At 45.2% G+C, this 27,067-nt stretch overlaps 1 protein-coding gene across 4 annotated transcripts in view; it reads left to right on the plus strand.

Annotated features, from left to right (window-relative positions):
* The first annotated feature begins 13,645 nt into the window (after nt 1–13,645).
* POLA2 (DNA polymerase alpha 2, accessory subunit) overlaps nt 13,646–27,067 on the plus strand; it is a 28,029-nt gene continuing 14,607 nt past the window's right edge. For 2 of the 4 annotated variants that reach the window (XM_069566446.1, XM_069566445.1), the window contains exons 1-7: nt 14,685–15,186; nt 18,366–18,490; nt 18,986–19,083; nt 19,468–19,525; nt 22,870–22,976; nt 25,547–25,740; nt 26,363–26,451. In XM_069566446.1, the coding sequence (XP_069422547.1) occupies nt 15,108–15,186; nt 18,366–18,490; nt 18,986–19,083; nt 19,468–19,525; nt 22,870–22,976; nt 25,547–25,740; nt 26,363–26,451 (750 nt within the window). In that variant the 5' untranslated portion in view covers nt 14,685–15,107. The other 2 variants (XM_069566448.1, XM_069566447.1) reach the window with 2 other exon arrangements.

Below are 27,067 nucleotides of genomic sequence, written 5' to 3' on the forward strand. Positions count from 1 at the left end.
GGGCTCGACTTGAGTGCACAGAGTGGAAACCTGCACCCAGTCTCGGCCGGCACCTCTACTGGCTGCAGGACCCTAAGCAAGGCCCTCCAGCCGCCAGCTTCTTCCCTTTGTTTAGTCAATAAGCACCTCCTGAAAGCATCTACCTGCCAAGGGTCAGCACTGAGATGTCAGCACAGACATGTGATCTGCCTTAGGGAGCCTTCGGGAAAATGAGCTGGAGAGACATGAATCCAAGACAAATGAATGACAAAGGTGAAAATAAAGCTGTGTTGAGGGTCATGAAGGAGAGATTCTGGAGGTCAAGGAAGAGGCCTTGAGAAAGAGGAGTTGGAGTCAATCCGTGAAGACGGGACACAAGAACATTCCAGGTGCAAAACAGAGCGGAGAACAAAACCTCTGCGGAGGATGGACCAGCATGGCCTGAGAAAGGAGAACAAAGGCCGGGCCTGGGGGTGGGGATCCAGGGCTAAGAGGAATCCATGGCAAGGGTTCTACCCAAGGGGCGGGACTGACGTGACAACACTTGCATTTCAAACAGATCACAGAGACCAAAATAAGGAAGCGACTGACTGACAGGGTAGGCTTCCCTGCTGGCTCAGGCCGGTAAAGAACCGGCCTGCAGTGCAGGAGACCAGGCTTCCATCTCTGGGTTGGGAAGATCCCCTGGAGGAGGGCATGGCAAACCACTCCAGTGTTCTTGCCTGGAGAAGCCCATGGACAGAGGAGACTGGCGGGCTACAGTCCGTGGAGTCACAAAGAATCAGACACATTTGAGCGACTAAAACACACACACACACACACACACACACACACACGGGAGTAGAGGCTGGTTGCAGTAATGCCATACAAGGTTGCCTTGCTGCTAAGCCACTTCAGTCGTGTCCGACTCTGCGCGACCCCATGGACGGCAGCCCACCAGGCTCCTCCATCCCAGGGATTCTCCAGGCAAGAACACTGGAGTGGGTTAAGGTTGCCTTAGGAGTAAGGAAAACTTGGGACAGGCACCCAGCAGAGTGAACGCACGGTAGACACCCACTGCGGTTACTATGACCGCAGCCTTCAGCCCACCCAGGAAGTACCATCTTTGTAACATTCCCTCTCCCCACCCCCTCCCCAACTCTGCACCTCAGACTTGATAGGAACTCAATAAAGTGTAATTATCTCAAGGTTCATAGCTTTCTTTTTTAAAATCTTGCCTCCCTCTATTCAGAATGTTTTAGTTTCCCATAGCAACAGCTTGGGGAGTCTGGGAAAGACAAAGGTTGAATAATCTTGCAAAAACTCAATCCCTGGGACTGTGCCGCACTGCCGCCACCTGGTGGCAACATGTCTACACTACAGGGCAATGCCTCCAGGCAATACCAGTCCCAGAATTCAGTTCAGTTCAGTTTAGTCGCTCAGTCGTGTCCGACTCTGCGACCCCATGAAGGGGGCATGCCAGGCCTCCCTGTCCATCACCAACTCCTGGAGTTCACTCAAACTCACGTCCATCTAGCCGGTGATGCCATCCAGCCATCTCATCCTCTGTCGTCCCCTTCTTCTCCTGCCCCCAATCCCTCCCAGCTTCAGAGTCTTTTCCAATGCGACAACTCTTCCCATGAGGTGGCCAAAGTACTGGAGTTTCAGCTTTAGCATCATTCCTTCCAAAGAAATCCCAGGGCTGATCTCCTTCAGAATGGACTGGTTGGATCTCCTTGCAGTCCAAGGGACTCTCAAGAGTCTTCTCCAACCCCCACAGTTCAAAAGCATCAATTCTTTGGTGCTCAGCTTTCTTCACAGTCCAATTCTCACATCCATACTTGACTACTGGAAAAACAATAGCCTTGACTAGACGGACTTTTGTTGGCAAAGTAATGTCTCTGCTTTTCAATATGCTATCTAGGTTGGTCATAAATTTTCTTCCAAGGAGTAAGCGTCTTTTGATTTCATGGCTGCAATCACCATCTGCAGTGATTTTGGAGCCCCCCAAAATAAAATCTGACACTGTTTCCACTGTTTCCCCATCTATTTCCTATGAAGTGATGGGACCAGAGGCCATGATCTTTGTTTTCTGAATGTTGAGCTTTAAGCCAACTTTTTCACTCTCCACTTTCACGTTCATCAAGCGGCTTTTTAGTCCCTCTTCACTTCCTGCCATAAGGGTGGTGTAATCCACATATCTGAGGTTATTGATATTTCTCCCAGCAATCTTGATTCCAGCTGTGCTTCTTCCAGCCCAGCGTTTCTCATGATGTACTCTGCATATAAGTTAAATAAGCAGGGTGACAATATACAGTCCTGACGTACTCCTTTTCCTATTTGGAACCAGTCTGCTGTTCCATGTCCAGTTCTAACTGTTGCTTCCTGACCTGCATATAGGTTTCTCAAGAGGTCAGTCAGGTGGTCTGGTATTCCCATCTCTTTCAGAATTTTCCACAGTTTATTGTGGTCCACATAGTCAAAGGCTTTGGCATAGTCAGTAAAGCAGAAATAGATGTTTTTCTGGAACTCTCTTGCTTTTTCCATGATCCAGCGGATGTTGGCAATTTGATCTCTGTTTCCTCTGCCTTTTCTAAAACCAGCTTGAATATCAGGAAGTTCACGGTTCACGTATTGCTGAGGCCTGGCTTGGAGAATTTTGAGCATTACTTTACTAGCATGTGAGATGAGTGCAATTGTGCGGTAGTTTGAGCATTCTTTGGCATTGCCTTTCTTTGGGATTGGAATGAAAACTGACCTTTTCCAGTCCTGTGGCCACTGCTGAGTCTTCCAAATTTGCTGGCATATTGAGTGCAGCGCTTTCACAGCATCATCCTCCAGAATTTGAAATAGTTCAACTGGAATTCCATCACCTCCACTAGCTTTGTTCGTAGTGATGCTTTCTAAGGCCCACTTGACTTCACATTCCAGGATGTCTGGCTCTAGGTGAGTGATCACACCATCATGATTATCTTGGTCATGAAGGTCTTTTTTGAACAGTTCTTCTGTGTATTCTTGCCACTTCTTCTTAATATCTTCTGCTTCTGTTAGGTCCATACCATTTCTGTCCTTTATCGAGCCCATCTTTGCATGAAATGTTTCCTTGGTATCTCTAATTTTCTTGAAGAGATCTCTAGTCTTTCCCAGTCTGTTGTTTTCCTCTACTTCTTTGCATTGATCACTGAGGAAGGCTTTCTTATCTCTCCTTGCTATTCTTTGGAACTCTGCATTCAGATGCTTATATCTTTCCTTTTCTCCTTTGCTTTTTGCGTCTCTTCTTTTCACAGCTATTTGTAAGCCCTCCTCAGACAGCCATTTTGCTTTTTTGCATTTATTTTCCATGGGGATGGTCTGGAGACAGATGATCCCTGTCTCCTGTGTAATGTCATGAACCTCCGTCCATAGTTCATCAGGCACTCTATCTATCAGATCTAGTCCCTTAAATGTATTTCTCACTTCCACTGTATAATCATAAGGGATTTGATTTGGGTCATACCTGAATGATCTAGTGGTTTTCCCTACTTTCTTCAATTTAAGTCTGAATTTGGCAACAAGGAGCTCATGATCTGAGCCACAGTCAGCTCCCAGTCTTTTTTTTGCTGACTGTATAGAGCTTCTCCATCTTTGGCTGCAAAGAATACAATCAGTCTGATTTCGGCGTTGACCATCTGGTGATGTCCATGTATAGAGTCTTGTGTTGTTGGAAGAGGGTGTTTGCTATGACCAGTGCCTTCTCTTGGCAAAACTCTATTAGCATTTGCCCTGCTTCATTCCGTATTCCAAGGCCAAATTTGCCTGTTACTCCAGGTGTTTCTTGACTTCCTACTTTTGCATTCCAGTCCCCTATAATGAAAAGGAAATAGAAGGTAATATTAATGAAGTATACAAATAAAAGTGGTTAAGATGGTGAATTTTAGGTTTAAGTTTTTACCACAATAAAAATAAATGAAATAATAAAAATTAGAAGTGTCAAATAAATCCTTTCTCACTTGATTTAGAATATAGCATTGTCTAATATCGGGATTATGCTGTAGTCTCAAGATTTACTTCTCATTATTACAAACTGTATTATTACATGACAGTTCTGTCCTATCTCTACATTTCCCTCAAGCCCTTTATAATTTCTGTTGGGCATCCTTGGGGGTGTATATAACTATATACTGTTAAACATGTATTATGAGATTGAGCAAACTCCAGGAGATAGTGAAGGACAGGGAAGCCTGGCGTGCTGCGGTCCATGGGGTCGGGAAGCGGTGGACGCAACCTAGCAATTGAATGACAACAGTATATGGTATGTTTATATATACTGCTGTTCTTTGGCTCAAAAGCCACCCTTTATTAAGTTTGCAAGCATAAATTCTCAGCATCATGTTCCATCTGATTTCCACTGCGTGAGCTCCTTCGAGGTACAGAATACATGTGACCTAGCCACTGCCTGAGCCAACAGCAGTGTGCCATTGGCCTTGACCTTAACTCCTTAAATCATTTCTAACAAAGGTGAGGTACATGAGGTCCCAATTTGCAATCAAAGTCCAGGATCTCTAACAGGAGCTGGTTTTAAATCTTACCTCATTGTTCCCTGGGAGTTCCCCACAATGGTTTCTCTACACTTACTTGGAGCTGCAATATGAAAGAACTGTTTACCTTGCTCCTTACCAGCAATGTGACTCCCAGCAAATTATCTAAACTCTCCAAGTTTATAGAATCCCTATCAGTAAAATGGGGTTAACAACCAATGTGCCAAAAATCAAATGATAAAGTATAGTAAATGCATTATAAGCTGGAAAGCACTATGCAAGAATTGTATTCCTGTATTAAGATGGGATTCTCTGTTTTTCTTTTCTTTTTTTTTTTCATCTTGGGAGTTTTGTTTGTTTAGAGCTGCATTTAAAGCATGAACTTGAAGTTGAGATCTGGGCTGATCTGGATCTGCCTCTGCCCAGAGGGAACTCTCCCTAGGCCTGTCACTTCCCTCTCTGAGCTTCCTTATTTGCATGTGGGAAATAGGAGTAACAATACCAATAACTCAGGGATTGCATCATCATTGCATGACAAAGCGAAGGTCAAAGAGCTATCTGAGAGCAGGTTCACAATATCTGGTAGCCAAGGGCTCTGTTAGAAAATACAGGCTGGTCTGGGAGCCTCCCCAGAGAGTGGCTCCCAGCCACAGCCACTTGGACCACTTCCCTCCGCCATAGACAGCCTGGCTTTCCACCCACAGGCAGACTTTATATGGAGAGAACAGCATGTCATACTATGGGACATTGCATGTATTTGATTCCCTGACCAAACTGTTCCTTTGAGATGACAAGCCATTCCAAAAAAAAAAAAAAATAGTAATAATAATGATAAACCCTTTCTGCCCCAGCCTTTCAGGATATTATGGGTTTTTTACAGCCTAACGGTGATAGGGACAGAGTAAAGGGACAAAAATAGGTGATTAAATAGTTAATCCCACTAGAGAATTGTAAGCAGAAAAAAATGGGGGACCCCTGTTAATATTCACTCGAGAAAGCAGGTTTGCTTAGCAACAGAAGCGTGAGACATGCCCCCAAACAATAAAACAATGGTGGGAGCTTCCCTGGTGGTTCAGTGGCTAAGAATTCACCTGCCAGTGCAAGAGACATCAGTTTGATCCCTGATCCAGGAAGATCCCACATGTTGTGGAGCCACTAGGCTCTTGGGCTACAACTACTGAGTGCTTGCTCTGGAGCCCAGGAGCTGCAAAACTGAAGCCCACGTGCCCTAGAGCCTGTGCTCTGCCAAGAGAGAAGCCACGGCAACAAAGAAGCCCATGCGCGGTAAAGAGAGAAGCCCCTGCTCACCATAACTAGAGAAGAAAGACCCAGCACAACCAAAAAAACACAGCAATGGGCACCATGAGACCCATATCCTGCCCAGTGAGCTCAGCAAGTTAGGACACGCTCTCTGCACACATAAAAAACACAGTAATTTGTAGACCTAGCTTGACCATGTAGGGACAAGAAAACTCCCAGCCCAACTTGGAGGAGAAACTGATGATTTCTTCCTTTGATTGTAAAATTGTAACCCACTAAGTTCTCAGGCAGCATCTTCTAGCCTGCCTGTATATAAGTCTCACAAGCGTCCTATTCTAATAAATCACTTATCACTTTGTTTCTTGCTGAATTCCTTCTGAACTAGGACTTAAAGGACCAGAGCTCTTCAGAGCCCCCCCAAAACGCCACCTGACGGTTTCAACAGAAATTGTTTTTCTTTAATGTGAGATACTACATAATGAACACTTACATTGGTCTATGCTATCACAAAACACAGCCACATGGCCATTTTTAAAAGCTTTATTGAGATACTTCACCCTTTCAAAGTGTACAATTTGATGTTCAGAGAAGGAAATGGCAGCCCACTCCAGTGTTCTTGCCTAGAGAATCCCGCGGACAGAGGAGCCTGGAGGGCTGCTGTCCATAGGATCGCACACGACTGAAGCAACTTAGCATGTATGCATGCATGCATTGGAGAAGGAAATGGCAACCCACTCCAGTGATCTTGCCTGGAGAATCTCAGGGGCAGAGGAGCCTGGTGGGCTGCAGTCCATAGGGTCGCGAAGAGTCGGACACAACTGAGCGACTTCACTCTTCACTTTCGTGCCTTGGAGAAGGCAATGGCAGCCCACTCCAGTGTTCTTGCCTGGAGAATCCCAGGGATGGGGGAGCCTGGTGGGGTGCCGTCTATGGGGTCGCACAGAGTCAGACACGACTGACGCGACTCAGCAGCAGCAGGAGTGGCACATTCACAATGTTGTATATTCACACTATTGTGTAACCATCACCACTATCAAATGCTAGTACATTTTCATCACCCCAAAAAGAAACCCTTTACCAATTAGCAGTCACTCCCCATTCTTCCTCCCTAGCCCCTGAAACCACAAATCGACTCTTTGTCTCTGCAGATGTATCTATTCTGAACACTTCGTATGGATGGAACTATACAATGTATGTATTTTATGTTTCTTTTTTGGTTTTTTTGCTTCTGTCTTCTCTCACTTAACATAATGCTTTCAAGATTTACCCATGTTGTAGCATGAATCAGTAACTTTATTTCTTTTTATTCACTGAATAATATCCCATTGTATGGGTATGTCATATTTTATTATCCACTCATCAGTGGATGGACATTTGGTTGTTTCCATTCTTTGGGTATTATAAATAGTGCCATTATGAATATTCTTGTAGAAGTATTTGTATAAACATATGCCTTCAATTCTCTTGAGTATATACCTAGGAGTGGAATTGCTGGATCATACGGTAATTCCCAGGGGCTTCCCAGGTGGCACTAATGGTAAAGAACATGCCTGCCAGTGAAGGAGGCGTAAGAGCTGCAGGGTCGATCCCTGGGTCAGGAAGATCCCTTGGAGGAGTGGATGGCGACCCACTCTAGTGTTCTTGCCTGGAGAATCCCCATGGGCAGAGGTGCCTGGTGGGCTACAGTCCAAAGAGTCACAAAGAGTCAAACACGACGGAAGCAACTTAGCACAGCAACATGGTAACTCTACGTTTAATTATTTGAGGAACTATCAGACTGTTTGCTCTAAATTTTGCATTCCCATCAGCATGTATGAAGGTTTCAGCTTCTTCACAAATTCAACATTTGCTATTGTTCATCCTTTTTTGTCATAACCATTGTAGTGGGTGTGAAGTAATATGATTTGCATTTCTCTAATGACTAATGAGGTTAAGCCTATTTTCATGTCTTATTGGCTATTTGTATATCTTCTTTAGGGAAAAGTATAATCAAGTCCTCTGCCCATTTCTAAACTGAGTCTTTTTGTTGCTTAGTTGTAAGAGTTCTTTACATACTCTGGAAACTAGACCCTTATCAGATGCATAATTTGTAAATATTTTCCCCTGTTCTATGGATTATCTTTTCACTTTCTTGATAGTATTCTTTGATTCGTAAATGTTTTTAATCCACAATCTGTTAAATTAGAGTGAATCTTATTTCATCATTATAAAAGTGACATTTTATTATACTCATAAGCTAAAAGAGGAAATCATTCTCTTGGGGAATTGGGCACAATTCAGCAGCCATTTTAATAAACTTTGAGTGAAACAGAACTAGAAGGAAAAAACTAAACTCTGATTATGAATCCTTAAGACAAACAAGTAGCAAACATCAAAGTAAATGAGCCATCCTGGAGCCACCGCCACCAGACCTGGAAGAAGGCACGGGCAAGCACTAGTGTTCCATAATGAGTTCAAGCTGTGGGGATCTCCCTGGCAGCCCAGTGGCTGAGACTCTGCACTCCCAACGCAGGGGGCCTGGGTCCACCCCTTTGTAAGGGAACTAGACCTCACATGCCACAACGAAGACCTGGCACAGCCTAAATAATAAATAAATAATTTCTAAAGATTCAGATCAGTATAAAAAGTAAACTGTAAAGCAGTTAACAAAAGAAATATTAGAAGGATAGCTGAATAAGCTTAGGTTGGGAAGATCTTGTTAAGTAAAGCAGGAAACCTAAAAACCTTAAAAGACAGATTGGGGCTTCCCCGTTGGCTCAGTGGTAAAGAATTCGCCTGCCAATGCAGAGGACACAGGTTCAATCCTTGGTCCGGGAAGCTTCTGCATGCTGCGGGTCAACGAAGTCCCTGCAGCACAACCTCTGAGCCAGCACTCTCGAGTTGATGCTCTGGGCGAGAGAAGCCCGAGCACCATGACACAGAGTGGCCCCAAGCCCCACACCTAGAGAAAGCCCAGGTGCAGCAAAAAGGCCCATCGCAGCCAAAAATTAAACTAATAGTTTTTAAAAAAAGATTGAGGAGGAAAGTGGTCTTTTCCCCTCCCCCACTTTTCCTTTGATTATAAAGCTGGAGCCCAATAAGTTCTCGGGGCACGGCACTCTCTTGCCCACCCACTTGTAAGCCTCACAAGGGTTCTATTTTAGTAAATCACTTCTTATCTATCACTTCGCCTCTCACTGAGTTCTTTCTGCACCGAGACATAAAGAACTAGAGCCTCTTGGACCACCCCCAAATGTGGCCTAATGATTTCGCTAGGGGTGTGATGTTCAGTTCAGTTCAGTTCAGTCACTCAGTCATGTCCGACTCTTTGCGACCCCATGAATCGCAGCACGCCAGGCGTCCCTGTTCATCACCATCTCCCGGAGTTCACTCAGACTCATGTCCATCGAGTCTGTGATGCCATCCAGCCATCTCATCCTGATGTACATCATGATAAATATAACTAACACTGCTGTACATTATATATGCAAGTTGTTAAAGAGAAAACCTTTGGAATTCTCATCACAAGGAAAAAAAATTTTTTCTATTTCTATAATGTTGTATCTCTAGGAAATGATGGATGTTCCCTAAGCTTGTTGTGGTCATCCTCTCATGATGTAAGTCAGTCAAATCATTATGCCATACACCTTACACTTATACAGTGCTGTATGTCAATTATATCTCAATAAACCTGGAAGAAAATAGGATAAAAATACCTTTGATTTTAAAAAAAAGCTGGGAAAAATATACGTGCAACACATTTAACGGACAGTGATTATTGTCTATGGAAAGCATCTGCAAACATTTTCTGTAAAGAGCCAGACAGTAAATATTTGAGGCTTCAGGGCCTCAATCATAACCCTTCAAGTTTTTCTCTGTAGCACAAATGCAACCACAAACCATTCATAAACAAATACACACGGCTGTGTTCTAAAAAAACTATATGGATACTGAAGTTTGCATTTCATATAATTTCCGCAAATCATTTTTTTTCAACCATTTTAAAATGTAAAAACTGAGGGACTTCTTTGGTGGTCCAGTGGTCAAGAACCCACCTGCCAATGCTAGGGACACAGTTTTGACCTCTGGTCCTGGAAAATTCAACACACCTCAGAGCAACTAAGCCCACACAGCACAATAACTGAAGCCCACACACTCTTGAGACGGTGCTCCACAATGAGAAGCCACTGCAAAGAGAAGTCTGCTCACCGCAGCGAAGACTGGCCCCCATGCGCCACAACCAGAGAAAGCCTGTGCACAGCAGCAGAGGCCCAGGGCAGCCCAAAAAGCTAATGAATAAAATTATTTTTTGAATTATGGCATCAGAATAAAATTGATAATCACTGTTGGTAATAATGCAAAATAAAGGAATATCCCTTTAAAAAAATTAAAATGCAAAAACTGGGAATTCCCTGACAGTCCAATGGTTAGGACTCCACATTTTCATTGCTGTGAACCTAGGTTCGATCTCTGGTCAGGGAACTAAGATCCTACAAGTCATGCAGCATGGTCAAAAATAAATAATTAAATAATTAAACAGATAATTTAAAATATAAAAACCATTCTTGACTTGCAAGCCTCATAAAAAAAATAACTGGTCAAATTTGGCCTAAGGGCCGTAGTTTTTGGCCCCTGTCTTTGATGTACAAAAAGCTCCTGTTGCTTGGTAAGGAAAGGCAAAGGACAACGGATGTAAATCCGCAGGAAAAAAAAACAATCCAAACGGTCATGAAGCATTTGTCACAGGATGTAGAATGAGATTTTTTTCCTTTTATCTGAATACAATATATGACAAGTGATCCCACATTCTAAAAAGAAAGTCTTGACAGCTTGAAAGCTTTCTAGAAGAGACCAGAACCAGACCCTCATCACTCATCTCCAGATAATAACAGCTAATTTTAGAAAAACTGAGGGACTTCCCCAGTGGCTCAGATGGTGAAGAACTGGCCTGTAATGCAGGAGACCCTGGTTTGATCTCTGGGTCAGGAAGATTGCCTGGAGAAGGGAATGGCTACTCACACCAGTATTCTTGCCAGGAGAATCCCATGGACAGAGGAGCCTGGCAGGCTACAGTCCGTGGGGTCACAAAGAGCTGGACACAACTGAGCAACTAAGCATGATAATTCAGAAAAGGAAAGAGAGGAGGGGTCAAAGTCATTCTTAGCCTGTTTAACACCCAGAACAGATGATGTTTTAACTCTCTCACTATTATACGACACTATTTTGGTAATTACCATGTAATGAAACCATATCCAATATTGAAGGCATTATATATTTCAAAATAGATCATGTCATTGTTCTAATAACTTCCTCTTCTGCTTTTGTTGTTGTTGTTGTTGTGCTCTATTGGGTTAATATTAAAAAGCAGAGACATTACTTTGCCAATAAAGGTCCATCTAGTCAAGGTTATGGTTTTTCCAGTGGTCATGAATGGATGTGAGAGTTGGACTATAAAGAAAGCTGAGCGTCAAAGAATTGATGCTTTTGAACTGTGGTGTTGGAGAAGACTCTTGAGAGTCCCTTGGACTGCAAAGAGATCCCACCAGTCCATCCTAAAGGAGATCAGTCCTGAGTGTTTATTGGGAGGACTGATGTTGAAGCTGAAGCTCCAATACTTTGGCCACCTGATGTGAAGAGCTGACTCATTTGAAAAGACTTTGATGCTGAGAAAGACTGAAGGTGGGAGAAGAAGGGGATAACAGAGGATGAGATGGTTGGATGGCATCACCGACTCAGTGGACATGAGCTTGGGTAAACTCCAGGAGCTGGTGATGGATGAGGGGCATAGCATGCTGCGGTCCATGGGGTCGCAAAGAGTCGGACACGACTGAGCGACTGAACCGAACTGATTGGGTCACCGTCTTTTCCTGTTGGAGCAGTGCCCTCCTCACACTGCTATCAAGGGATTTACAGATGTAATTATGTCCCCAAATCAGTTGACCTTATGAAAGTGACATTATCTAGGTGGTCCTAACCTAATAACATGAGCCCACTAAAAGCACTGTCCCTAGCTGGTGGCAGAAACTTCTAGAAAGGAATGCAACTTAGCCAACACTTTAATTTCTACCTTACTGAGAACCCAGACATGTTGTGCCCAGACTTCTGACCTACTGATCTGTGGGTTAATAGATGAATATTGTTTTATGCCACTAAATTGGTGATAAATTATTACATAGCAACAGAAAAATATATGCTCTACTACTTGTACCCAGGTGAAATGATCCCACCCTCTGTCCTTGGTACCCACCAGTAATAAGTCTTAGAGGAATGTAAGGTGGTTAGCCCTCTCCAGCCCTCTCCCAACCGCAGTTAATACGCAGAGTACACTCTATTTCCCCGGGCTGGACTTAGGCCAAGACATAGCTCCTCCCTCATGTCCTCAGGTGCCCCTTAAAAGTCTTTGACCCCTTTAGTGCAGTCTCTTTTTAATGGTCTGCTGCTGTTGTTTTGCTTCTATTTTTTGGCTGTGCTCCAAGGCATAATGATGTTTGTTCCCCAAGCAGAGATCAAACCCAGACCCCGTGCCCCTGCAGTGCAAGCGCCGTGTCTTCACCACTGCACCACCTGGGAAGTCTCTCTAGTACAGTCTTGAGAACCACTGCTCTAGTGATACTCTGTACTTTCCTACCTCTGGACACTCCATTTCCATTTTTTAATTGTATTTTTTTTTCCACAAACAACAACAAAAAAAATGAAGAGCATCTTTGTTTATAAAACTTTTAATTTTGGCTGATTTTCTTAGGATAAGAAATGCTGAGTCAAGAGGGATGAATATTTTTAAGGCTCCTGATATATAACACCAAGTTTTTCTAGAGACTCTACCAACCTACCACCCCATTACTGAAGTATGACGTCTAAGGTTATTTGATCTAAGCTGAGCCAATGGAGATTTTTGGCTCAACGAATTAGGAGATATTTGGGGGGAAGACCCTCTTCTCATCTTACCTCTGAACTCTCTCCCATTTACTGACTCATCTTCACTCCCAAGCTTCCAGGAACTCACTGGGAACCTCTACCCGAAAATTCCAATTGGGTTGTCTCCAAAACTAGATCACTTGTCTCCTTTCCATTTCTTCTCCATTGAAATGCTCCAGATCCAGAAAACAGATCTATCACTGTGACTGGGACCATGGTAGTAACCATGATGATAACCACGGCAACCAGATTCCCTAAAGAAATCACACTGAGGGCAGAGATGACCCAGGAGACCGAGTGGGACTACAGGCCTTCCTCTCCTGCATTGGGCACAGAATGGGACACTTAGCGGCATGTGCTCAAAGCACCTGCACACCAAAGGACAAGACGAAAGAGTGACAGGCACACCTCAACGAGTAACATGGAGCAGGGGTGCCCGGAAAGCAAGGTACAAAACCAGGATTTTGGTGCTGACAGTTACAGCTTTGAGCTTTCCTGGTAGCTCAGCTGGTAAAGAATTTGCCTGCAATGCAGGAAACCCCAGTTCGATTCCTGGATAGGGAAGATCCCCTGGAGATGGGATAGGTACCCACTCCAGTATTCATGGGCTTCCCTGGTGGCTCAGACGGTAAAGAATCCTCCTGCAATGTGGACAACCTGGCTTCGATCCCTGGGTTGGGAAGATCCCCTGAAGGAGGGCATGGTAACCCACTCCTGTATTCTTGCCTGGAGTATCCCATGGACGAAGGACCCTGGTGGGCTAAGAGTTGGACATGGTTGAGCAACTAACCAGTTACAGCTTTTGCATTCAGAAGGCTAGCTTTCGTGCCAGGTAAGTCACCCTGCTTATTTAACTTACATGCAGAGTACATCATGCGAAATGTGGGGCTGGATGAAGCACAAGCTGGAATCAAGACTTCCGGGAGTAATATCAATAACCTCAGATACACAGATGACACTACCCTTATGGCAGAAAGCAAAGAGGAACTAAAGAGCCTCTCGATGAAAGTGAAAGAGGAGAGTGAAAAGCTGGCTTAAAACTCAACATTCAAAAAACTAAGATCATGGCATCCGGTCCCATCACTTCATGGCAAATAGATGGGGAAACAATGGAAATAGTAGTTTATTTTCTTGGGCTCCAAAATCACTGCAGATGGTGACTGCAGCCATGAAATTGAAAGATACTTGCTCCTTGGACAAAAAGCTATGATCAACCTAGGCAGTATATTAAAAAGCAGAGACATTACTTTGCCAACAAAGGTCCGTCTACTCAAAGCTATGGTTTTTCCAGCTACGGTTTTTCATGTATGGTTGTGAAAGTTGGACCATAAAGAAAGCTGACTACCAAAGAATTGATGCTTTTGAACTGTGGTGTTGGAGTAGAGCCCCTTGGACTGCAAGGAGATCAAACCAGTCCATCCTAAAGGAAATCAGTCCTGAATATTCATTGGAAGGACTGATGCTGAAGCTCCAAAACTTTGGCCACCTGATGCAAAGAACTGACTCCTTGGAAAAGACCCTGATGCTGGGAAAGATTGAAGGCAGGAGGAGAAGGGGACGACAGACGATGAGATGGTTGGATGGCATCACCGACTCGACGGACATGAGTTTGAGTAAACTCTGGGAGTTGGTGATGGACAGGGAAGCCTGGTGTGCTGCAATCCCTGGGGTCGCAGAGTCGGACGCGACTGAGCGACTGAACTAAACCGAAGGAATCTCTTCCCAGGTGGCGCTAGTGGTAAAGAATCCGCCTGCCAATCCAGGACAAGTAAGAGATTCAGGTTGGATCCCTGGGTAGGGAAGATCCCCTGGAGGAGGAAATAGCAACCCACTCCAGTATTCTGCCGAGAAGCCCAAGAACAGAGTCTGTGGGCCTACGGTCCATGGGCTCGCAAAGAGTCAGACATGACTGAAGACTTAGCGCAGCACCAGGGCTAACTGCGGAGCGGCGGGTAGAGCGGGCGGGCAGCCAGGCACGGGGGCGCGAGCCGGCGCTCAGGCGTTTGTGCTCAAACTCGGACGCGCGTGCGCGCGCATAGTCAGGGACCCGACAGCCGGAAGCAGGGGGAAGTGGTGGGGCTGAACCTGGGTCTCGCGCATGCGTGCGCCGTACAAAGCATTTGGCGGGTTTTCCCGGGCTATACTGTTTTGCTCCCATCACTGAGAAGCTCTGCAGTGGCTTTTAGGAAGCAGGACGTTCTCCCCAAGAGAACGAACTTCTCAAGCTTTCTGTTTTCTTCCTCTAGGCGTTTGAGGGCTTCCAAAAAAAGAAAGAAAAAGTGTTTCTCCGTGACTGACGACTGGGGCCTTCTGACCGCCTGAGGTCTTGGGCCATTTGGTCACTCTCCGCCTCAGGCCCTCGGAGGGTGAAAGGCTCAGAGGGACCTCGTTCTGCTCATCGATCTCCACGCTTGTGGGTTTCTTGGCGTAAGGTCGGAGCTAGGGTGGGCCCGGCCCCGGTCCCCGTCCTGGGTCATCATGGCTGTGTCCGCCCAGCTCTTGGTGGAGGAGTTGCACATCTTCGGCCTAGAATGCGAGGAGGCTGTGACTGAGAAATGTGAGTTCCTTGCCCCCTCTCTGGACCCCACCCAGGTCCACCCCCCCTGCTCGATTCCGAGGTTCACCTCCCCTAGATGGTGCTTGTCGGTGTTTGTGAGATGAGTGAAACTGAGTTTGAGACTTTGAAATGCTCACAGGGTACTGCTTGGATCCCAACTGAAAAATAAGAATGTGAAGAGTGGTTTTCAGTCAGCGCAGTTGCACAGAATTTGGAAAATGTTTAAAGCTCAACAGCAAAGCAAGAGATGTTGGGATTTTGAAATGTAGCTTTTTATTTCTGGCTCCTCCCTTTCCAGCCTACACCTAAACTTCTGCTGATCCATCAACTTCTCATCAAAACTGTTGGTGGTCTGTGCAAATAAGAGTCCCTGACATGGGTTCCTAAAATTAAATTTTAGCTTTGCAAGGAACTTTAAGGAGCTTGTCAGCTGATGCTGACAAAGTTTACGGGTGGAGAAACCTATTGTTGTTGTTTAGAGGCTGCTGCTGCTGCTAAGTCACTTCAGTCGTGTCTGACTCTGTGCGACCCCAGAGACGGCAGCCCACCAGGCTCTCCCGTCCCTGGGATTCTCCAGGCAAGAACACCGGAGTAGATTGCCATTTCCTTCTCCAATGCATGAAAGTGAAGTCACTCAGTCGCATCCAGCTGTCAGCGACCTCTGCAGGCTAGACGTGTCCAACTGTTTTACGACCCCATGGACTGTAGCCTGCAAGGCTCCTGTGTCCATGAGATTTTCCAGGCAAGATACTGGAGTGGGTTGCCATTTACTTTTCCAGGGGATCTTCCCGACCCAGAGATCGAACCTATGTCTGCTGCACTGCAGGCAGATTCTTTACCACTGAGCCACAGAGAAACAGATAGGGAGAGTTAGTTGCCTGAGCTGGTCTGTGAACCAGGTCTCCTACGCCTGCGTCCAGTACCCCATTGTATTGATGAGGCTCTAGGGCAGTGTCAGGAAGCAAACTCTTGGGAGGTGTGGAGTTACCGGTTTTAGAATCAGGATGATCATGCATCTGCCTTTACCCTTCGTCAGCACATTGAACTTGAATGCAAACGTTAATTTATGAAAGACTGCAATACTCTAAATTTTTATCTCCAGGGTTTTCTCTTCTCAACAGGAGACTTGAATGAGAAAATCAATCATAGTCAGAAGTTTATTTGGTGAGCCTAGAGTCAAACCAAGAGAAATTAGTTGTGTGAACTAAGTTTGTAAAGGCTTCAATCCAAGATGCCTGCTGGTTCCATTTCATGTAGGACTACATTGGCAGTGATGTTGGAATTCTAGACTTGTACTTCATAATTGCTAACCTCACCTGGACCTTAATATTGCCTGACATATCATAACATATTCCCCTGATCTGTTCACTCTGAGTCTCCTGTGGGAGACATTCATCACCTGCTCCTCCTCTGACAATCTTCTGTCCCATGCTCACTCTCAGCTGATGAACTTACTTTCTGTTTCACTGAGAAAAATAGAAGGACCTGTGTCTATGCTATATTCCTTGCCTCCTCCCATTACAGTGAATAAATTCTCCATATTTCCAGCAAAAGCCACACGCTCTGCTTCAGTCTTGAATCCCATTCCTTCTCTCCTCCTTAAGGATATCACTTCAGTAATTCTTCCCTTTCTTATTTTCTATTTTCTCTCCATAAGATATTTTTTCCTAGTAGCCTAGGAATGTGACTCTTACCCCAACCTTTAAGTACTCCATTGTTGCCCCATCCCACTCCAGTTATCTTCTCCCAGTTATAACAAATCTTCTCAGAATGATGGCCTTCAGATTTTTCCTCCTTAAGCCCATTTCAGTCAACTTTTTCATTCCCACCACTTCACTGAAACTGCTCCTCCCCAGGTCACCAACGACCTTCACCTGGCCAAAGCCACAGAGGCATTTTTCAGTCCCCCTTTGGATGAGCAGCAGCATTTGATGCCATTCATCCGGTCCTCTTCTTTAAAATGCATTTTCCTCTTAGCTGCTTGGACACTCCTCCTGGGTGTTCCAACGTGCATGTCACCACCTCTTAGCCTTTGCAGATTCCTCTGCATCCTAAGCCCCAAGATACACTCAGCTCCTTGATGATCTCACCTGATCTCATGTGTTTGCTGGTGGTCCCCAAATTTATAACTCAGCCCAGACCTTTTGCCTGATCTGCAAGCCAGTCTGCTTCCCACACGTCTCCAGCTGGAAGTCTGATTGGCATCTCAACCTCAGGTGTCTGAAGCTAAGCTCTTGCTCCCTCTCCTCAGAGTTCCTCCTGCTGCCTCCCCACCTCAGTTAATAGTAACTGGCCCCTTCTAGAAGCTCAGGCCAAACCCACAGCATCATCCTCAAGACTCTCTCTACACACCCACATCTGGTCAGCAAATCCCAGTGGCTCTACCTTCAGGATGCTTCCAGTCTAAAGTCCAACCACTTCTCCCCCCCTCTACTGACACCGCCTTGACCCAAGCAACTGTCATCTCTCACCATGGATTTTGCCATGGTTCTCTTAATTGGTCCCCCTAATTCTACCCTCGTCCCCTTCCATCTGCTTAACACAGCAGGCAGGGTGACCCTGTTCAGTGGAAGTCAGGTCGTGTTACTGTTGTGTTCAAACCATCTAGTGATTTCTCAGTTTGCTCAGAATAATTACAGGGGCCAACGGTCTGCACCCCCTTTACCCTTTCAGCTTGTCTCTGTCTCCTCCTTCCTCTTTGCATCCCAGCCGTGGAGGTCTTGCTGCTCTTGCTTCTCCCTTAGGATTCTTGCCTGAAAGCTCTTCCCTCTCAACACTGCCTGCCACACTCCTTTACTTCTTCCAAGTCTTTACTCAGATGTCATGCCCTCAATGAAGCCTTCCCTAATCACTGTGTTTAAAATTGCCAGCCCCTCCCCCCAGCCCCCTGATCCCTCTCCAGGCTTTATTTTTTCTACAAAACACATTTAACCAGCTAACATACATTTTTTACTTATTTGGTTGTTTTCTGTCTCCCCTCCATAGTGAGCTACATGAGAACAAGGGTTTGTCTCTTTGTTATTCACTGCTATTAATGTATTCTTGTGTCTAGAACAGTGCCTGTCCCTAGTAGGTGCTGAATAAATGACTATTGAATAAATTAAGGATTATTTTCACTTTTCAAGGTGAAAGCCACAAGAAATGAACTAAGTTCTTATGTGTCCAATTTCCCCCTACAGTGGTAGAATTGTGCATTCTGTATGGACAAAATGAAGAGGGAATGGCCAGCGAGCTTATAGCCTTCTGCACCAGCACCCGTAAAGACTGCCTCACCTTAGAGACCCTGAATTCTTTTGAGCACGAGGTAAGAAGAAACTGTAGACAGACTAATAATGTAAATTTCTGTGTCTGCTCTGTCGAAAGGTGGAGTACTGTATTGAGAAGAGTGTGTACCTTAGAATCAGACCTGGATTCCAGTCCCAACGTGAGCGTGGACCACCTCCTTATTGACTCCTAACCTCAGTTTCCTCTTCAGTCAGTGGTCCCCATGATGTATATTTTTTATGGTTATTGAATGAATTGAGAATGGTTGTAAATCCCTCCTAAAACTATGCTCAGCAGGTGGTAGTTCATCAGCAAATAATTGGTGTTCATATTAGAATTGTTATGTGTTGGAGAGAAACAGTGACAGGTTAAGTCTTTAATCTTTAGTCTATCATGTATATCTTCATTCTTCCTTTGAGGAATTTTATATTTTCGATTATATTTCAAATGCCCGTTATTACCTCATGACTATGGGAAATGCTTCCTCTATTACTTTGACTATGGAATAATATATTCATTATCTTTTATTCCTTAGTTTCTGAGCAAAAGATTATCCAGAACCTGGCATGGCGCCTCCAAGGACAGAGGGCACAGGCACGCAGGACCCAGAGACATTGTCTCCATACAAGAGCTGTATCCTTTTCTGCTCAAGGCCCTTGTATCAAACTACATATTGTATTTTATCCTTTGTCTATAGTTGCATGTGTAAGTTAAGAACCAGTAATAAGGGATTTTCCTGGTGGTCCAGCGGTTAAGACTCTTGAGTTCCCAATGCAGGTGACATGATTCCATCTCTGGTCAGGAAACTAAAATCTGGCATGCCACATGACATGGCCTAAAAAAAAAAAAAATTGTTTTTAATAAATAAATAATTTTTTGAAAACCATAAAAAACATGAGAACAAACTCAAAGTTAAAAAAACAAGTAATATGCCTAGTATTTGGATTTCTTATTTGATCCATCCTTGCCTTAGATTTTGGGTGGAAGTTTATTGTTTCTCTTAACCAATGTTTTTAGAATTGAGGTGGAGGAAGAAGAGGAGACCCTCTTGAACTCTTACACCACACCCTCTAAGGTACGTGTACCCTGTTTGGAAATTGCATTCTACATGTAGCATGTTTTTTTCTTTATTCTAAAAATATCAGCACAGCATTTGAAGTTCTGAAGGAGAAAATTAGCCACTCATACAGTTCCTACTCTATTTCCACGTATGCATCTTCCTTTCTGATCATGTGCGTAGATGATTTTACATGATGGCCGCTTTTGTGGACACATAGTTATCCTTTCTTCAGTTAGCATATCATAAAATTTTTATCAATGTAGTTTCTCCATAATTGCTCTTTTTTAGTGGGTGTCTAGTTTTGTCTCAAGTGGAGGCTCTATAACTATTGCTTATCCAGTTTAGGTGTTGGACCCCACGCTAAGAGGTGGAATAGAGCAGTGGAAAGGCACTGTCCTCAAAGCCTGAGTCAAAGACCTCAGTGACCTTGAGTGAGCTGCTTTTATCTCTCTGAGCTGCCATGTCCTTTGCTGCATAATCAGGGTTCATTCATTCGCTTACTGAGCAACTACTATGTGCCAGACACTGGATGAACTGGTGGATGGAGCAGGCAAGGTTGTGCTCTGCCCTCAAGAAGCCAGTAGCCAGCAGATAATACCCTGTGATATTATCTTAAATATCTTGAAGGGCTTGAAAACATGTAAATGAACATGTAAAGTGCCAAACCCAAAGCAATGTATTCAGTAATCATAGTTAGTCTCTACAGAAAATGAATTTGTGGCAATCCTTAAACAAGGAGCAAGCCTTAATCTATCAAAGTAAATCATACTGTAAGAAAGAAGACGATAGGGGAATTCCCTGGCAAGAACTTGGTGCTCTCACTGCCAGGGCCCTGGGTTCAGTCTCTGATCTGGGAACTAAGATCCCACAAGCCACGCTGCACAGCCCCCCACCCAAAAAACAGAAGGAAGGAAAGGTGAGTCATTTACATGTGCCTGTGGAAAGCAAGAAAGCTAAAATGTTCACAGCATCAGGGTTGTTCATATTTGGGAGGACTGACTTGTGGTAACTCAACTCTCAGTAGACTGACACGTAAATCAGATACAAATTTACTTAATTTACTGTTGAAGTACACAGCTTTCTGATGGCTGAAATACCATATTGAGGACACCCCATTCCTGCTACAAAAGTACTCAGGAGGCTCAATCACAGATCAAAGTTTGGCCATGGAAACATAGCTAAGAGATGAGCTGAAATGGGTGAACAATTTGAAATATGCATCTGGAGCTCAGAGGAGAGGCAGACTGGATCTGGGGTAGAAACAGGAAAAAGACTTGAACAGTGCCCAGCATGTGGGAACTCGGGCATCAACGCAGCACGATGACAGGGTCAGAGCCCAGGGCTGGCCTTTCCCACCCAGACTGGTGCCAGGGGCAGGAGGGCCCATGTTGCAGAGGTGAATATGTCAGTGGTCTTAGCTTGTCACCATTAAATATTTACCTTGTGCAATGACAGCTACTCTTTTTAAATTTTTTAATATTTATTTATTTCTTTGACTGTGCCGGGTCTTAGTTGCAGCATGTAGGATCTAGTTCCCTGACCAGGGACTGAACCCAGGCTCCCCTCCATTGGGAGTGCAGAGTCCGAGCCACTGGATCACCAGGGAAGTCCCACCAGCTGCTCTTTTGCCCCTGTGCTCACCATAAATCTTCTGGTTGTAGTCCGGCTTTCCACATGTGCTGCCTGACAGAGAAAGATGTGTCAGCCTGGGGATTTGAAGTTCCCATGCTGTTGGCATCTTTTTTCTAATAAATGAATAATCTGGCCATAATTTGGGTTCCTGTGTGCTCTGAGGATGAGTTCCCCCCAGGGTATGAGACTGCAGTCCCTCTGTATGTCTCATTATGGGTGGGTAAACCAGCCCGTAGTATTAGCAGTGAGTCTCCTGAGCTTGCTGCAAGTGAGCACACCCCAGGAACGTCTCGAGCTGGTTTGCTGACACAATCAGGCTTCACCACGTGGCTGAGGGCTGAGCCCCAAGGCTCTGCTCTTTCCCAGAGTCCTGTCCTCTTGCTTCATCCTGGGAGATGGACCTGGAGCTCTGTAGCCCCCTATGTATTAGAAGGGTCTTCGGGAAAAATAGTTTGAGAAAAACCTATTGAAACCATAAAATCTTTGCCATCGTTTGGCCCAGTAATCGCTCCTAGTAAGAATCTCTCGTAAGAAATTATCCAAATTCCAGGAAAAGCTACGTGTGTGATAGTGAGCACATCAGTATTTGTTGTCTCCAGAAACAGATACACCCAACAACAGAGAAGTAGTTATGTAAACTATTATATATCAATTCCATCAACACAGCTACCAGAAAGGATGAAGACTGACAATTTGGGAGAAATGCTCAGAATTAATATAGAGCAAAAAACTCAGAATATACAATACTTCAATGAAGGATCATATTCAAACTAAGATTATAACTATTAGAATTTTTTCAATTGGAAAAATATTGAAATACTAGAAAGGAGTATTTTTAAATGGCTGTTGTATAAGTGTGGTACATAAGGAAGGGTCCTTTTAAAATCTAGTTTCCATTCCAGCCACTTAAGGGTGGTTTCGAATCCTGCTTTCTCTCTCCTTGCCTGTCCCTAGTCACCCCGTAGGCAGCTTTGGTGGCATAACCTAAACCCGCAGCCAGGAGGAGCCCAAGGGCAGGGGAACGCCAGCCAACTAGCCGGCTGCCTGGTTTCCCTCCAGCTGAGGATTTTGTCTTTGCTCAGCCACAGTCCGTTGTCCCAGACTCTGGGGAGCAAGGGATCTCGGGATTTGCCGGTTTCACTCTCCACTCCAGGCATCTCTTTGGATTCTTCTTGATGAGCAAAACCACCCAGAAAACAAAACTGACCATCAGTGAGGCGTGTGCTAAATACTCTCCAAGTATGAGCTCACCCGTGTTATCTGCCTGGAGTCACTCCCTTCTTTAATTCTGAAAATGTGTGGTAGACTTTGCCAGGATAAATAGTAACATGGTCCCATCCCTTGACAGGAAAATGTGTCCGTGCAGGTTAAAACTATGTGTGTAGCCAAACTCCCAGCTGTGCTAAAGCAGAGAGGTGGGGAAGGAAAATGAACACGCGAGCGATTTGACAGGACAGATCGCCTGCTTGGCAGTCCTGTCGGGGGATGTTGTTGGCATTTGTTTCTCAGTTGCCTCCCGAATGGAGACAGCGTACTGCCGAGGACTGTATTACAGTTGCTAAAGTCTGAGATTCTGCTTGAAAGATGGGGCCTTCAGAAGAAACCCAGCCCTGTGTGGTCTGTGCCCTTTATCCTGGCACGTCCCCCCTTTCTTCCTAAGGATATGCGTGCTTCACTTAGCAACCCGAGTCTAGAGTAACTGCGCCCTTCTCCTGCTTTGCTTCTAGGGTTCTCAGAAGCGAACTATCACCACCCCAGAAACCCCCCTCACAAAAAGAAGTGTGTCTGCTCGGAGCCCCCATCAGCTCCTCTCACCATCGAGTTTCTCTCCAAGGTATGGATTCTGATAATTAAGCTGTCAGGCAACAGGCCCGCCCTCCCCTCTCTCTGGTTACCTGGTAGAGGCTGACACTACAACCTGACTTAAGGAAGAGAGGTGGACGTTTCCCTCTGCAGTCGACTGGCTGGAAGACCGACTGCTCCCTCCCCTCCCCGCCCTCATCCTGTGTGGAAAGTTACTGTTTCTTACTGGTAGTTAAGGAAACTCACTTTCCACCCTCTTTTCTAGGGCTCATTTCCTAGCTCAGAACCTGATACCTCCTACCAAAAACAACCTGTCTATTCAGAAGTTGGGGAGCCTGCGAGTCTCTTGCCAGGAGGAGGCTAATAGGTTTCCACCTGCTTCTGTTAGTTCATGTGTTGTTGGGTTTCTTTCTTTCTTCTTTTTTTTTAGGTATTTATTTTTTAAAAAGAAAAGCACATATCTTTGTTCATAATGTTGCGTAACCTGTCCTTTGTTCCTCACTCAGGTTACAGCTAGTTGCTGAGAGTTTTCTTGTCCCTGAACCTACCCCAACTTCATTGGTATTTTATCCCTGCTGCCACTTCTGCACATAAATCCACAGGGTTCACGTGTGACTTTTGGAAATCCATAAATGACACGTGTTCCATGAGAGAATTCCGTAGTGGGAGCTCTGCTGAGGAGAAGAAAGGGCTTTAGGTGCTGCCGCATCGGGATGGGGCAAAGGAACGGTGGCGTGAGCCAGTTAGGGCGAGACTGGCTGCCAGGAGTCACTTCTAGACCAAGCAGAGCTTAAGACTTGCCAACCTAAGACTTTCTGTCACATCAGAAAGGAGGTGGTAGGGACCTCCCTGGGAGTCCAGTGGTTAGAACTCGGCACTTTCACTGCCGTAGTCCCAGGTTTGATCCCTGTCAGGGAACTAAGATCCCACAAGCCACTTGGTAGGGCCAAAACACACGAAAGAAAGAAAGGGAGTGCTAGCATTGTTCAAGATCAGAACGGGGTCAGATTCTTCTTTTTTTCTTCAATTTTTTAATTTATTTATTTGGCTCGGCCTAGTCTTTGTTAGAGAAGGCAGTGGCAACCCACTCCAGTACTCTTGCCTGGAAAACCCCAATGGATGGAGGAGCCTGGTAGGCTGCAGTCCATGGGGTCGCTAAGAGTCGGATACAACTGAAGCAACTTAGCAACAGCAGCAGCAGTCGTAGCTGTGGCACATGGAATCTTTAGTTGTGGCATGTGGACTCTTGGTTGCAGCCTACAGGATCTAGTTCCCCAACCAGCGGTTGAACCCCGGGCCCCCTGCATTGGGAGCACAGAGTCTTAGGCCCTGGACCACCGGGGAAGTCCCCTGAAAGGTAGTTGGATCCTGAGGGCGGATTTGACTTTAGTGTGGCCCACTCCTGCTTTCAGGAGTTTTCACCCTGGCTTCCGAATAGAACTGTGTAGACTTAGAAGGGCATCTTTGGATGCACAGAGATGGCTGGTTACAGAGTGGTTCTCGTAGGTGCCAGCACCATGGCAGCAGTTCTGTTCTCTCAACAGCAAGACTTTGAAACTTGCAGATCTGTTTGCAACAAACCCCGCGTGAGCATCTCCCTGGGTTAAAGGGCCGGCTGTAATGTGTGCCGCACAGAGCTTCGCAGGGAGGAGCTTGGCGCAGCTGAGATGCCCTGCCTCGTCATTCTGTAACGCATGCCAGTAAAGCTGACATCAGAAACTGGCTTCGTAATTTATGAAAGTAACTTCTAAATTATTCAGGTGGAGGCAGCACTGGAGACAGAGGTCATTAGTCAAGCTCGTTTGCTGCAGCCTCTGTGGAAAGGAGGAACTGGCAGCACCCACTGTAACAGTGCCTATGTAGAACTGGTTCCCGCAGGGTTTCAGGGCATTAAATGAAGCCTGTTGTAAGCAGGCCTCTTGGTGCACTGTTCACAACCAAAGGGTTAGAAGACCTCGCTGTCCTCTAAGCAGATCAGCAACACTGTGTGTCCTCGGAGGTGGAATTTATCAGCGAATGAGGAGAAATACGAGAACTTGCCGATTGAGACTTGGAGAATGGGAGTGTTTGTTCACTAGCTGACAGAATTCATTACCTGTCCACCTCCAGAGATCCTGGGGAAAGCTGATTCCCTTTCATTTAACTTCATTTTGTTACTGTTTCTGCCTTGAACTATATCATGAGGGGTTATGTGTACACAGAGCAGCTTTTGACTTATCCACAGTTCCAGGCTCCGATGATATTCTAACAAGTGCTAAAAATTCATAAGAAAGAAAATAGTACTCGAAACTGGCTCTTTAATCAATTCAGAGTTTGGGTTTTCTTTTACTTTGTTAGTTTTAAGCCAGGGGAAGACCTTTTAAACTGCGTCTCTGTGTCTAAGCTTTTCTAAACACGTTTGGTATTCCTCAACCCCCCTCATTCCTGAAATTCCTTAAAGGTCCAGAATGTCCAACCCCATTAAGCTGATTAGATTTATAAAATGTGAGGCCAGGCTGGCATGCCTCCAATCCCAAATTTCCAAGAGGTAGCCTCATCTTAGACTCCTCTCTCCTTTTAGATATGAACGCGGTAACGTTGATGTCTTTTGCTTCCAATCAGTGCTACTCCCCCTCAGAAATACAGCTCAAGAAGTAACCGGGGAGAAGTGGTTACCTCCTTTGGCTCGGCACAGGGCGTGTCTTGGTCCGGGAGTGGAGGAACTAGTCACCTCAGCCTGAAGGTCTTGGGACATCCAGAGCCGCTCACCCGGAGCTACAAATACATGTTTCAGAAGCTCCCAGACATTCGAGAAGGTATTTGTTTTTCCCTTTGACACCTGGAAGGGCTTGAATCAGTAACAAAGTATCAGCTAGGCTGGTAGAACAAGTTCAAGGTTGCCTTTGATTGATAGATGTCCTCTGGGCACCCCTATTAGGAAACAGATATAAGATGACCACTCTCAATAATTCTCCCGAATCACAATCACTTTGCTAAGAAAAAGCACATAACCATTTCCCAGTAACAGCCGCTTGAACTGTGTAAAGGAAGCCAATTACAGTGTTAAAGGAAGCGGAGACATTTATGGCTTCTTCCTTGGAAAGACTGGAAGGCTCTTCGGGTTGTTCTTGGCTTCCCTGAAACCCCCCTGACCACCTGAGTAAGAGGGAGGGTGGGGAGGGAGCCAGGCTGACCTTGGGACTGTGACCTCATCCGTGACCCCCTCCCTCCCCCCACCATGGCCAAATGGAAGGCCGGGTTCAGCAACCAAATATCGGGCAATTGGCTCGGGCTTGAGAAACTTACAGACCGGCTGGTGTCCTCGGCTGCCTGCCTGCTTCTGTAAAATGACTGACTTTAATGTTTTACAAGGTGCTATGTTTTCTCTGCTTGGCAAGTAAAATGTCTTAAACATGCTTTTTCCCTCTGGGATTTCAGTTCTGACCTGTAAGATAGAAGAACTTGGCAGTGAACTCAAGGAACATTACAAGATTGAGGCTTTTGCTCCCATTCTAGTCCCAGCACAGGTAAGAGTTGTTCTAATAGTCTTTTCTGATGGATATTGTTTTATTAAATCAATGATGAAAAGTCAGCCTCTGGCTTCCTTTTCACTAACTGTCTACCTTCTAGTTAGAACATCTACCTTGGATGAATTTGGTAAAATGGGTTGTAAGTGCTGCCTGGTTTTGTGACCAGATTAAGTCGTTTTCTTTGCGCTTGAGTTAGAGTCTTGCATGTAAACAAGATTGAGGGCCTTAAGCATTCAAGTGTCAGGATATGAGAACAGCAGCAAAGTGAGGATTTCCAGAAACAGTGACTCATGGTCTTTCCCCTTCTTTGGTCTCTGTCATCAGGGATCAAGTACTATGAACAGCGTCTGCGTCATAGTTTAATCTGGCTCGTGCACAGTGCTTTCTCTCTAGCGTGTACTTTAAGGGGAGATGTGTTCTCAGAGTTTCTTTACGGGGCCTCTGTCACATATTTGCATTCAGAGGAGAATGGCCAGCTGGGGAAGATATGCAAAACCATGTCATATAAGGAAGATTTGGGGGAGTTGGGAGGAAATAGTGGAGGGGAGGCTGGGTTGTACGATCTCTTGGGGAAAGATTAGACTTCCTCGGTTTGCCCCCGGGAGTGAGAACA

This window comes from Ovis canadensis, chromosome 21, assembly GCF_042477335.2.
Source record: "Ovis canadensis isolate MfBH-ARS-UI-01 breed Bighorn chromosome 21, ARS-UI_OviCan_v2, whole genome shotgun sequence".
Classification (NCBI taxonomy): Eukaryota; Metazoa; Chordata; class Mammalia; order Artiodactyla; family Bovidae; genus Ovis; species Ovis canadensis.